Genomic DNA, 13,919 nt, shown 5'->3' with positions numbered 1-13,919 from the left:
TTTTCGAATGCCGTAATTGGTTAGGTCACGCCAAAGGCTCAAAGTGGAAAATTTTAAGATTAAAATAAATAAAAGAATTGCATTCAACTAGCAATCTGGTGATGTAATTATACCTTAAAAAAATTAACCACCCCGGGGATTGACTTTATTTTTAATAATTTAAAGAATGAATCCAATCATCAATTATCATAGGACTTCCAAAAATATAATTTAATTTTTTTATGCTGCATTTGGTTGACCATTCAAGTGGAACCTTCAACAACCAAAATAACATGAGGATGGTAGGAAAATGTGGTTAAGCGTATAAAATTTCTTATACTTCAACTAACTTGCGTTCGATTCTTGTCTCCACCAAAATTTCTAGCATGAATAGAAGAAAAGTACATAAACCCCTAAATAATAGGGTCGATTTTAAGTAGATACGCAATCCTTCAGACTGTCCAAGCCGCCCTTCATCAATTTTATACTTTTGTATAGTTTTTTCGTTAATTTGTGTATGAAAACATCAGAGTCCAAATAGCAAACATAAAATCCCTTACAAAAATCCAACCCTAGGGTTTTGTCCTCTCCAATGGAAAATAGAGAACTTTCAAATTTATTTAAGGAAAAATATATCATATTCACAATGAAGCTTATTTCCATCTACACCTAGAACCTGCTAAATCAAGGAACTAGCTTGGGTAGGGCAGCCCAATCACACCGTTCGCGAGGAGTTTTGCTTTGTCCAAACGGATGTGAGAACTAATCTAATTAGACAGCTTTATCGAAATTTCTGTGCAACTAAATTTTTATCGTTAACAATACTTTTCTTTAACCACGGGCCTTGACTCCGACTCAGATCCCAAATGCGTGGGCGAACTCACAACCTCATCAACCACCGCTGAATTCTTCAAATACATTTTCACGTAGAATTTCAAGAACAGCAACAGAATCGCGCCGTTGAGGACGGAGTTGCAAAGCCAAGCACCGATCCCGTTGCACCCGCCGCCTTTCAAAATGTGCAGGGAGAGGACGCCGACGTGGCAGACCAAGTTGCAGCCCAGCAGCACCACCTGGCAGTTCACCACGAAGGGAAAGCACGCGCCGGGCAGCCCGATTCCGGTCCAGAACCGGTAGCCGTAGACGACGGAGTAGAGCAGAGTGGTGGAGAGTATGGCGAGGACCTGGAACGATTGGGAGAATTCGAGCCAGAGGAACGACATGAAGATGAGGATGGACTGGTTGAAGAGGTGGAAGAAGGTGAGGCGGCGGCGGCGGAGGATGTTGAAGAATGTGCGGAGGAGGTGGAGGAATCGGGAGAGGTAGAAGACGTAAGACCAGAAGAAGACGCGGCCGGAAGGGCGGGTGCCGAGCGGGAAGCACAGGAGCCACTGGAAAGGGGTGGTCTTGGTGCGCCGCCAGAACCAGCGGGTTTCGCGAATCTCTGCGGCGGAGGAGACGAGGATTCCGGCGAAGATGACGGCGGATATGAGGGCCATGCAGAGGCTGTGGACGGCAGGGATTGGGCCGAGCGGGACAGGGCGGTCACGGCGGCGGAAGAGGGTGAGTAGTAGGTGGAGGGCGGCGGCGGCGGCGATGTAGGCGGGGATGGCGGTGAAGAGGAAGGACCAGGTGGAGCCCCATGAGTGGGTGGTGCTCCAGCGGAAGTTTAAGATGGTTGGGTGCTCCGATAGCCAATATTTGATGGTCTGCGACATGGATTACGTCTCAAGTGTTGGACGAAATGCGGCAGCGAAAAACAATTGAGATTGGCGGAGGTCGGCGGGAATATAAAGGGACATACGGAATTATGCGGTGGAGGAGGAGGAGGACAGACCGCGGAAGTTTCTTTTCTTGTGACTTGTGAGTCGGTTTTGGGTTTTTTTTGTGCTGGATTGACTAATATGCCAGTAGGCAGCGGCCTACCATATATTTATTTATAAACGCAACAAATAATAATATTATTAATTAATTGATTGATTGTGGTGGACGTCGATGTCTTGGCGTTGAAGGCTTTTTTGTTTTCGCATTTTGATTTGCCCAATATGTTTGCCATCCATCTAGAGAGAGAGATAAGGAGTGGGACCCTGCGAAAAAGCATAACTTGACGATTAGAGCGCGTCTGGTAATCTTCCAACATGATTCACATGAGCGTTTTGACCCTTTCTTTACCATGAAATAATAGTTGCTCCGAGTGATTCTCCAATGCTTTTCTTGTTCAAAATGCGCTTTAACGGCACCCTTGACCGTAATTAAGTAGATCAGAATGGTTTATTGTTGTTATCTTTGCATTTGAGTTTGAATATCTCTTGATCGAAGGCAACGCTTCTTTAACAAAATACAAAGTTATCTTTTTGAAGGTTGCTTACTAAATTATAGATATGTGAATCATTTCAAATTATAATTATGTTTTGTTCATTAACACGTTGAAATTCAAAAAGGTTGATTTCTCTTTAAAACTAGCAATTCAATACACGAGAAGAATTCGGTGGTTTCATTTCATTTCCTTGCTTTTCAGATTCTTATTAAGCAAATACCTCATTAATTAAATATTGTAAAGAACACATTTAGTATTCTGAATGTGTTTATTTTGGTATGTTTGTTACTAATCACTCTTGAATAATAGATGCTTTTGGCAATCTTTGATTGAATTATCAAGCTAATGGTGTCGCATCCCGCAAAAGAAAAATAAAGCTCCCGAGGCGACATATTTCGCGTCATTTGGATTTAAGTAGTAGTGTCAGTGAGTGAAAAAAATAACTGACAGAAAATGCATCCTATTAGAAAGATATTTTGCTGAAATGCACGTCAAATTTATGTGGGCAACGAAAGTAGTTATAGATAATTTTTCTAATTGAATTCTGCATCGGGTACCATAAAACGACGTACGAGAATAACATTCACCACAACTACAAGACATCCTTGGTAGTTGGATATCGTGCTGTCTAACGAAAAAATTTCATTATGACAGAAACATGAGTGGTATATCACGTGTTTTTATATAAGTGATGAGAAATTTTATTTTTTAAGTTATTAATTTTTTAATAAACAAATCCCACCATTTGTATAGTGACACGTGGTGTACCACTTCGTGTGTTGGTCACACTGAAAAATCTTTCCTATTTAACCCCTTTTTATATTCCCAGAAGCTTGAAACAACAATGCTTGACTATTTAAAGATGAATAAAAACTTTTACTTAAAGTTCTTTGTGTTCAAGTCACCGAATTTTGTGTTTATAACTAGAACTGTTCATATTACGAATCATTTGTACAATTATCTATTGTAGCAAACACATGGACAGTTTCTAATGCTTTTATCAATTTTGTTCGTCTGTTTTTATACAGTTTGATGACTAAACGATCTTAATTTTAATTGATTTTTTGAAGAGATAATCTTTACATTATGATTTATAATATGAATAATGTTGATTGTAAAAACGAAATTCTATTAATCAACAATGAACAATTTTAAGTAGAAACTTCAACTTATTTTTAGTAGCCAAGTATTATTCTAATTTAAAATCTAAATTAAATAGTTAATTGTCCTAGTTGATATATATATATATATATATATATATATATATATATATTTTCGTTCTATTAACTCGAGTTTGAATTGTGCCTTTCTTTCTGGAGTGGTTTAAAGTACAAACATTATTCGCTATCTAAAAAAATTAAAACAAATAATCATTGACTATTTTTCTTCTCACCATTAGGAGATGTGTGTGGACACAGTTCAATTCGTTCACCAAACGACACCGTTAAGTGGGACGGGGTCCAATTCGTCAATTTCTGTCGGTTCGGTTCTAGGAGGAAAGAGGCAACAACGAGCGGCAGAGACGATAAAAACCGGACCAAATTATGATAAAACCCCAACACTTATGACGAATTCGCCCAAGACCAATATATCATGGGCCTAGTGGAGCCCAAAAACCTCTCAATATTATTCATTGTTGACACCGTTGATTTTAGAATCAGAATCTATAATCTAATCCAACGGATAAAATTTGAGGAGTCACGATCTGCCACTCAGAAGCCGCCAGGTGGGCATAAAAACAATCTCCCGTCCGGAGATCTCAACCCGCCTCAAAATTGCATCGCCCACCAAGCACCAAATTCTCTACTCTTCCTCCTTCCCGTCAACGGAGATCTCGCCGGTGCTCGGATTGACTGCGATTCGATCCACCTCATTTCTTCTATGTGAAGGTCAGTAGCGATCCCAACGATAATTTCAATCCGTGTATTCGTTCGGATTATTGTGTGAATTTTTTGTTTTTTGTTCGATCGGATTGTTTGAATCGATGTAAATTTCAACTTTTATGTTTAAATCGGTGAATTTGGCGTATGAAATTGTGATTTTAGGAAGATATTATTGTATTTGAATCGGTCAATTTTAAAGTCGAATTGTTGAGACTAAATCGATTACTTTTAAATTATCAGAAATCTCAAGAGAAATTGATTCAAATTTCGTAAGGTTTTCAGAAATTCGTTATGAATTAGGAATGATTGCGATTTTTTGTACTAAATTGAGGTTCAGATTTCTGGGATTTCTGACTTTTCAGAGATTTTCCATTTCTTTGTAAGAAGATATTAAATCATTTAATTAGGGTTTTTTTTTCTTCTTTCTTTTCATTCATGATGTTTGATGGGAATTTTAACTGCTGTCTGGGTTAAGTCGGTGTAATTGGGGATTGCCTGAAATGATGATGTTGTTTTGTAGTGGTTTAAGGAAATTTAGATGTTTCAGTGGCTGGTTTCGATATTCATGAACTAATTCATTTAGGGTTGTCCAGAGATGGTAAGTGGGTTCGGGGAATCAATGAGTAGGTCGTCCCAAGGGCCTTCATTCTCCGGCAGTAGCAATAACAACAGTGACGCTGGTGACTTCGAATGCAATATCTGCTTTGACTTGGCCCAAGACCCAATTGTGACCCTATGCGGCCATCTCTTCTGCTGGCCTTGCCTTTATAAGTGGCTCCACATTCACTCCCACTCTCAGGAATGCCCTGTTTGCAAAGCGCTCATAAAGGAGGAGAGTTTGGTTCCCTTATACGGAAGGGGGAAGACATCAACCGACCCAAGATCGAAGTCAATTCCTGGTATTAATATCCCAAACCGTCCAGCAGGACAAAGACCTGAAACTGCTCCTCCACCAGAACAGAACCATTTTGCCCCCCGTGGATTTGGTTTCATGGGAGGGATGGGAGGTTTGGGCGGGTTTGCACCAGTTGCAACCACAAGGTTTGGGAATTTCACATTTTCTGCAGCCATCGGTGGCTTTATCCCGTCTCTATTCACTTTTCCGCTACATGGGTTTCCTGAGGCCGCCATGTTCAGTGCAAGTGCTGGATTACCTCATGGGTTCTCAAATACATTTCATGGCGGACATGCAAATAGGCACCATCTGCACAGGGGTACAGGTCAGGGACAGCAAGATCATAGACTGAAGGTGTTGTGTATGATTGTTATTATTTCAGTATTTCTTGCTCTCGCTTGGCAGTAGTTTGAATGTCAATCTCAAGTTGCTATATCGGTATTTGGGTGTGCTCAGCCTCTTGGTTGTATATCTGCTAGTTCATCTTTTTTGTTCTGATCAGGGTAAGTGTTCATATTTTACTATTGTCTGAAATGCTGTAGATTTTGCCTGGTTGTCACAGCATGGCGATTGTCGTTAACATTATCGTGGTAACTGTGTTTTCGAGATTCTCTCCAGACAACGTATTGCTCGTTTTAAGTACTGGATTATTAGCGAACTTTACATTCAATGAATGACCAAGCTTTGTATTTTTCAACAGTATGCCAGTTCCTACTGTGCCAGTCCATTACTTGATAATTCGATGTGTGCCATCCTTGCGTAAATCTCATGCATTGTGTTGTTTGAAACGTAAGTTGTCGACTGGTTTTCTCGTCCAGATTTTAGTTTCTCTTCGGAGTGATCCGATCGACTAATCGAGTAGACATGCATCCATCTTCTATCCTGTGGACACTTGTTCCAGCTATTCTATGCAATCATGTAGTTTATTGTGAAAGAGACTGGGCATATATACTTGCAGTGTCATGAAATGCAACTGATCAAACGCCAATAGAATCTAAAAACAAAGAATCTGGGCCTCGCCTTGTCTGTGGGGATTCTTCACAGCCTCTTTCTTAGAAACAACAATATACTTCTACTGAGGGGTTGGGGATTTAGGCCGATCAAACTTGTCGTTCACGATAGTCAAATATTACAAATGGAGAAGAAACCACTCGACTTATGCATAAAGAAAAATGCTACTCGACCATAGTTCGTAATCAAATCTTACAAATAAAAAAGAATACTAGTCGACTTATGAATAGAGAAGAATACTACTCAATCATAATACTACAGGCTGAGCTGCTACCACAAGCCAGTCAACTTAATTATGAAGAAAAACCCAAGCAATTTTTAAGCATATTAGCAAGTACCTGGAAGCTTCATAACCGTCCAATGGGCTGTCTCTTATCATTCTATTTCGTCAGAGTAAGATTTAAGAACCAAGACCCAAAGTATTATTTACAAAGGTCTAAGTTCCAGCTGTTTTAAAACAAATAAATACATTGCAAGAGGCCTTAAAGTCGCCTCTGAATATTTTAAAGTTTGACTCCCCGACGGTAGCCGTCCACACGAACCTCGATTTCTATTTCTTTGAGTATGTGTTCCGAGCAGCACCGATACATTTTTATTCCGATTACAATAATCCAGTTATAATGCTAATTTCACTTAATAGTACAAAATTATACTATTAAGTGATCAGTTTTATCAGAATAATTAAAATGATTGACGAAAGACAAATTCAGAAATCAATTTTTTCGATTTTATATCTCAAAAATCAAAAAAAAAAAAAATGACAACCTTATAAACTATTTTAACTAAAAAAATCCTTTTCAATGTTCCAAACTATGAATAAATTGACCTAATATTTATGTATTAATTACATAGTCCAAGCAGCCCAAAATTCCTAGTCTCTAGACAAGCATCAAGCATGTGCTTCCGTGCGTCCGTGCGTCCGTAAATGAACTTTCATTTAAGTTTCCTCTTACCACCCCCACACGTTTCGGGGTTGTCGGTGAGCGTGACCACGGACAACTGTTCAATGTACACATTTATTTATCAGACATTGCTCGCGGGGTGATATTGACATTTCAAAATATGATTCGATTTTAGCATTCTGAAATAGTAATTGTACTTTATGTCATTTCATTTTTATTTTCGGTGTAAAACAATAAGAGCATACATTAACAATTGTGTTTATGTGTAAAAGGATCCTCATCGGATCCTTTTTCTAAGGATCCTAAAAATCATGTGATCGCGACGGTTCATCGTACATCATGCAGCTATAAATCATTTCAAAATTTATAATTTATAATTAAATATAAATAGTACATAATGAAAACTGATCGCACGATATACGATGAACGGTCAGGATCATGGAATCCCTATGATCCCTAGGAAAAGGATCCGGCGAGGATCATTTTCCGTGTTTATGTATCTCAGAGTGTCAACGATAATATTTTGTTAAAATTTAAGAGCAAATAACTTATTGGTGTCGTTTTTTAACTTGCGTTTAAACAATTACACAACATATTGAGCATGGAAGTTTTAATCATAAAAAATTTCGATTTAATTAGAAGTGAAACCGCTTATGTGATTTATAAATAAAATAAAATCATTGTGATATGAAATACAAAAGACATGGAGAAGAGTTCGTGACACATTATTTATGGATGATATGAATTTCTTTTAAATTATAGAAGCATGCATGACATAGACTAAAGTATAGTGATAACGATGCTTTCCATTTATATTGACTTTTGTGTGCATTTGATTTACATATACATGAATGGTGACGGTGATGTTCATTTATATATAACCCCCGACCAAGTGTTTTTAACTTTTTTTTTTTCTTTTTAACAAACAGTAACATTAGTACGTTAAATAGTTAGTTGTTAGAGAGTAAAGAAATCGGTGATGATTAAACCCGCACTATAATGCATATGCATAATTACTTTCTGTCCCTGCGATAAAGCACAATCTAAAAAAAGAATTTTAATTAAATGCTTTTTAATTAGTGTTTTAAACGCGTCTTTTAATTTTTGCTGACTAGTGGAAAAACAGATGGAATTGTAGCATGCTTAGGTGGTAAGAAGAAGAAGAAAAGAAAGGAAAAATGATCGTTTATTTAGTATGTTTAAGGGAATGTACGAGTTAAAATCTACTTAACGACACGTATAATCTACACTAATACATTCGTTAATTAATGATTAAAGTATAATTAACTCTCCGACCGCATAATTATATAGTTTAATACAATCGAACTTTCCATGTCTCCTTGAGCATAAGAGTGTGACATATCTGGAGTATGTTAGTAGAAAACTTGGTCTCGAAGCATCAAGTTTCTTTCTTCTTCTAGGTTTTTAAGTGCTTCTCACTTGGAGGTGTTGGTAGCTCAAAAATAGTTTTCCCCGACTACGATATATCAACACTTTGATAGGTATTATTAACAAGAAAATAAGGGGAAAGAACCGAAGTTAAAAAAAAAAATGATGAGAATATTCATTCTTAAGAGGAGGACAAGTGGATGGTTGACAAATTCCACCGCTTAATCGGAGATTTATTTACTATTTCAGTATCTCTTTCATCAAATGAAACGTGCTGCATGATAAAAATAATATACATGATTCCATGACTGGTTACTTTTTCACAGTCACCACCCAAAATTTTATTAACTAAAGAGACATTAACAACCGTTGTTTTTTGAAGCTGAAGAACTCCGCTCATTGCTTGCAGAAGTCCTCTTGTATCCCGCCTGTACACAAGAATTCTTCGATTTGATGAATCATCGACAAATAACCACGCAATTTGACAAAAGTTTTCCAGACATGGTTTTTTATTGCAGAAATTGATTGGGTACGACTCACGATTGTAATGAAAAAGAAAAAAGAAAGAAAACGTGATGATTGATTGTTCTGTCATCCGTACTAGTAAGAAAAGAGAAGCAATAAGTGACTGGGTGTGATTCACATTTGCATCCCTCTCCGGCCGCCGCACTTTTCCCCGGCAAGAAATCCATTATATTTCATCATTTTTGCTTTTGGTTATCGCAAGTTATGTTCATAAATTAATAAGATGAGCAAACAAAATATAATAGTTTCTTTAAACTTCTAGTTGCTTCTTATCTGTAAGATTTCATGCACATTTGTGATCAGAATTTGTTTTCTGTGTTTAGAGAGGTAATCAAAAAAGTGATAATGTTTCGGAGAGATTTTTCAATGTGACCATCATACGGGATAGTATACATGTATCCTTATATAAATAATGCGATATATGTGTTAAAAAGTTAATAACTTAAAAAATAAAATTTTTCTCTGCTTACGTAAAAACATTTAGTGTATCATCCGTTTTCTCGTCATAATTAAAAATTTCTCTTTATTTCGATGCCAAAACATAATTTAGACAAGATTATCACAACCATTGCGATTAATGTATCTAGGTCTTACTTAATGAGTTGATTTTGGTGAACTGTCTTAGTCGTTAATGTAAAAGACAGTCTTGCAAAATCCCTAAACCAAACTGAAATACTAAACCAATTCTTTGACCAAAAAAATTAAAAAAAAAAAATATTAAACCAATTCTAATTATTTGACATGGTCTAGATTGTTTTATTGAATAATTTTGTTTGGACTATTAACATTTAGCCCCCTTTTCAACCAAAAAATAAATAAAATTACCACTTGCCACATTTTTATTACAGATTGATATTATTTTTTCAATGTATCAAAGCTGAAAAATACACTTGAATCTCCTTACCTACCATGACATAATTAGTAATTTAACTGTCAAATGGATCTCCTCACCCTAAAGAGCCTAAACCCTAAACTCTAGTAGATGGAAACATTTTCCAGTGTCACAACTAAAACGTGTTTTTGATCAAAACATTATAACATAAGTTGGAAGGTATAGTTGATATTTTACGAATTGAGGGTGATATGATATCAGATACATATTAACACGAGCATATTAATTATTCTCCATGACGATTTGACATCGAAAGATGTACAACATTCTATTGTCAAAAAATTCATGTACAAGTTACGAAAGGGTAAAAAAGAAACAAAGTGAAAAAGATGAGATGTAGGAGGTTGAACTAAAAGAAAGAGATGTATCATCATATCATGTATCTCACTCACTAATGTGAACCCAACGACTCCCTCCCCTCCTACCCTTCCCTTGAAGTATTTTCTTTTAATCCCCCTCCTTTCCCATGCCTTGCACACACTTCCCCCCATCCCTTTCATTCCATTCCAATTCTCCAAATTCCCAAATCCCCTCTCTTCTTCTTTTATTTACAAAAAAAAAACCCCAAAAGTGCGTGTCGTTTAAAACCCCCCTCCCCTTTATAAAACTTAAAATCTGCACCCCATCATCCAGAAAATAGTACAGATCTCGTTTCATCACATCACTCCCTCCCCTTTCAAATTATGACCACCCCACTTCCACTCCTCCTCCTCCTCCCCTTCCTCCTCTTCCTCTCCCCCGCCATGGCAACCCATGCCGCCACCACCATGACCGCTCAACAGTTTAGAGAAGCACCTCAGTTCTATAACTCCCAAGACTGCCCTTCAATCACCACCCTCCCCGACGATGACGTGGACCCCGACGGATCAGACGACGGCCACATGATTTGCTCTCCTCAAGCAGTCCACGTGGCAATGACTCTCGATACCGCCTACATCCGCGGCTCCATGGCCGCGATCCTCTCCATCCTCCAACACTCCTCCTGCCCCCAAAACGCAGTCTTCCACTTCGTCGCCTCCGCCGCCGCCAACGCCTCCCACCTTCGCCAAACAATCTCCACCTCATTTCCCTACCTGAAATTCCGAATCTACTCCTTCGACGACTCCCACGTCTCCGGCCTCATCTCCATCTCCATCCGCTCAGCCCTCGACTGCCCCCTCAACTATGCTCGATCCTACCTCGCCGACCTTCTCCCCCTCTGCGTCCGCCGCGTCGTCTACCTCGACTCCGACCTCATCCTCGTCGACGACATCGCCAAGCTCTCTGCCACTTCCCTCGGAGGCGGCGCCGTCCTCGCCGCCCCGGAATACTGCAACGCCAACTTCACCTCCTACTTCACGTCTGCCTTCTGGTCCAACCCCTCCCTCTCCCTCACCTTCGCCGACCGCCACGCCTGCTACTTTAACACTGGCGTCATGGTCATCGACCTCGACCGGTGGCGACGCGGCGACCACACCGCAAAAATAGAGGAGTGGATGCATCTCCAGAAGAGAATGCGGATCTACGAGCTCGGATCCCTCCCGCCGTTTCTTTTGGTGTTCGCCGGGAAAATCGCGCCCGTGGAGCACCGTTGGAACCAGCACGGGCTCGGCGGCGATAACTTCAGGGGGCTTTGTCGGGATCTGCATCCGGGCGCAGTGAGCCTGCTGCATTGGAGCGGGAAGGGGAAGCCGTGGGCCCGGCTGGAGGCCAATCGGCCCTGCCCGCTCGATGCTCTCTGGGCTCCTTACGATCTCTTGGAAACGCCATTTGTTCTGGATTCGTGAGGCGGACAACGGTGCCGTCTTGTGGAAGCCTGCAGTCACAGACTGAGACTGTGAATTTCGCGTCGTGGTTTTGGGGAACGAGCGAGCTCTCGGAGATGATCAGTCTTTTGCGATTTGTTTGTAGATTATGCTACTACTACAGGTATTATTTCAGGAACATGAAAAAAAGTACGTAGCTGATGAAATACTGAAAGTATCTGGGGAGAAAATTAAGTAATTAAAAAAAAAAAAAGAAAAAAAAAGAAGGGGAAGAAGAAGAAATAAATGGAACAACGTTCATGAATTTCTGTCACCAATATTATGCGTTGAAATGCATATAATTGTATAATACAGGCGTCTGTAATTTTTCACGTATAGCAAAAGAGCTGTTTTTGGTGGCTTAATTAATTCATGGTAATTTTGATTTCAATTTGTTGATCAACGTCAATAAAATCTCCTTAATATGTTTTCAACATTATTTTTAACTGCATGTGCTAATAAGTTACGCTCGACAGATGTGCATCGAACTGTCGAAGGATCCTTTACATATTCTGAGTTCAAATCTCTCTTCTCGCACAGTTAATTGTATTTGATAACTACGTTCAATTATGATTGATTTAGAAAGATTGTGCAGTTTCCCAGAGTGTCTAACGAGTCATAGTCAGTGACATACGTATTATTGAACCATAAGTACTATTGAGCCATTTTCAAACTACATTAAATACAGCTGTCGTTGAAGTCTTTTCTTCTTATTTTGTGTCTTTGTAAAAAGAACAAACTATCTCAAATAATTCAACGCTAACGTCGCTCATATGAAATTTTGGAACTTTGATTATTGTACTACTGTCAATTCACAATACCATCGCAAGTTGGAGCTTTCGTTATTGCAGGATAGACATGAATTAAATCGCTACTTGCTTATTTTTTATCTTTATATTACAGTTTGATGTATATATAATATAACGTTTAAAAATTTTAAAATAAAAACTTAAACGTATCAAGCTGTAATCATAATGTCGATATCATTCAAAGCCAACCTGTACGATCTTTATTCGAAACCCTTTTCATTTTAATTAAATTAGAAAACAAACTCTTGTTAATCATTTTTATTTATTTAAAAGTTGAAAAAAAAAATATGTGATATTTAACTGAAGGAATGAAGTGTCGGTGGAAGCGGGAAAAGGACAAGGAAAGAGGGTGGCAAGACAGCAAGTCATAAGAAAAAATGGAACACGCGGCAAACTTTTTAGGCCAAAAAATCAGTACGGGAAACGAGCTGGACAAGCCAGGGGTACCGTGGTACGCCCAGGGGCTGGGGGTCCTACGTACTTTCAGGTTAGGTTTTAGAATTAACGACGCCAGGGAGCAGTTCGGACTCGGAAACAGAACAGAGATCCTACGGTAAGCTGTCTGCTTTTGGATTTGAAAACGTATTTATTATCAATTAATTAATAGGAATAATTAGGAATATAAGTAGCTTCAGTCTTTATGACACAGAGTGTATTTTTGTTCAATATCATTTAATGTAGTGTATGCTATCATCTTATTTATCACCATTAGATAAATTTGAATTTTGAAATTTGTGTTTATTCAGTATACAAATCTCGAAATTCAAACTCATCTAACGATGATAAATATAGTAATAAGCATACACTCACTAAATGGTGGTGAGCAAAAATACTTTCAATAACGCGCAGGTAGGTGGTTGCTTAATTAATTACTGATTCTGCAATCAAATATTCCAGGCTGATTTCTTCCATTTAAAGTAACCAATTAATATAGGAGATATGAAGCATGATTTAATACGTCCATGATAGATAATTATACTTAAACACTATATCATCACAACAACCCTGGATATAGAAACATATTACGTCGTGTATAATGTATTTGTTTTAATAAAAAATAATTCCAATTAACGTTCAAAATTCTTAAAATACGTGTGTTGAGAGTATAAGTCTCACAAAGGGAAAAAATTGACTTTATACGGAGTTGGACTACTCTTTGTTATATTGGCAATTAGTTTTGGATGGTGCTCCGTACACACCCATTCTTCACACACATTTCTCTCATTTTGGTCGTTAGATCAAATAAATTGAAAAATATAAATGGCAAAAAAGTAACAAGGAGGGTATGTTAGAGGTAAAAATAGTTGTGTGAATAACACTATCCTTAATTTTAAGGAAAACTAATGAAAAAAACTTGAAAACTTTGAGTTTTAACAATAACAACAAAATAAAGGATAAAGTGAATAGTACCGTAAACTTTTCGTTAAAGTTCCTTTAATTTATGATAAAACATCAAATTTTTAAACGTGTAAAAAAAAAAAGGAGAGAAGAAGATGAATGAATACTCTCTCAAAAGCTCACATGCAGGTGGCT

The 13,919-nt window shown here is 38.1% G+C and overlaps 3 protein-coding genes across 3 annotated transcripts; 2 read left to right on the top strand and 1 right to left on the bottom strand.

Moving 5' to 3' along the window:
* Positions 1-572: 572 nt before the first annotated feature.
* Positions 573-1,898, bottom strand: LOC137714874 (fatty acid elongase 3-like). Its single transcript, XM_068454034.2, has one exon. It carries the CDS (start codon positions 1,695-1,697, stop codon positions 795-797), a length of 903 nt encoding a protein of 300 aa, XP_068310135.1. The 5' UTR covers positions 1,698-1,898; the 3' UTR covers positions 573-794.
* Positions 1,899-4,031: 2,133 nt separating this feature from the next.
* Positions 4,032-5,773, top strand: LOC137739731 (uncharacterized). Its single transcript, XM_068479419.2, has 2 exons — positions 4,032-4,185; positions 4,773-5,773. Exon 2 carries the CDS (start codon positions 4,775-4,777, stop codon positions 5,480-5,482), a length of 708 nt encoding a protein of 235 aa, XP_068335520.1. The 5' UTR covers positions 4,032-4,185; positions 4,773-4,774; the 3' UTR covers positions 5,483-5,773.
* Positions 5,774-10,271: 4,498 nt separating this feature from the next.
* Positions 10,272-12,011, top strand: LOC137711748 (putative galacturonosyltransferase-like 1). The gene has a single exon (XM_068451003.2). It carries the CDS (start codon positions 10,477-10,479, stop codon positions 11,557-11,559), a length of 1,083 nt encoding a protein of 360 aa, XP_068307104.1. The 5' UTR covers positions 10,272-10,476; the 3' UTR covers positions 11,560-12,011.
* Positions 12,012-13,919: the final 1,908 nt, after the last annotated feature.

The sequence above is a fragment of the Pyrus communis genome, chromosome 15 (genome assembly GCF_041283825.1).
Source record: "Pyrus communis isolate YQ-2024b chromosome 15, ASM4128382v1, whole genome shotgun sequence".
Lineage (NCBI taxonomy): Eukaryota > Viridiplantae > Streptophyta > Magnoliopsida > Rosales > Rosaceae > Pyrus > Pyrus communis.
The sequence above is the reverse complement of the archived record's forward strand: the minus strand, read 5'-3'. Positions and strand labels throughout refer to the sequence as shown.

What these genes read in the sequence shown, in the direction of transcription:
- LOC137711748 (XM_068451003.2), top strand. Translation starts at nt 10,477, where the DNA reads ATGACCACCCCACTTCCACTCCTCCTCCTCCTCCCCTTCCTCCTCTTC.
- LOC137714874 (XM_068454034.2), bottom strand. Translation starts at nt 1,697, where the DNA reads ATGTCGCAGACCATCAAATATTGGCTATCGGAGCACCCAACCATCTTA.
- LOC137739731 (XM_068479419.2), top strand. Translation starts at nt 4,775, where the DNA reads ATGGTAAGTGGGTTCGGGGAATCAATGAGTAGGTCGTCCCAAGGGCCT.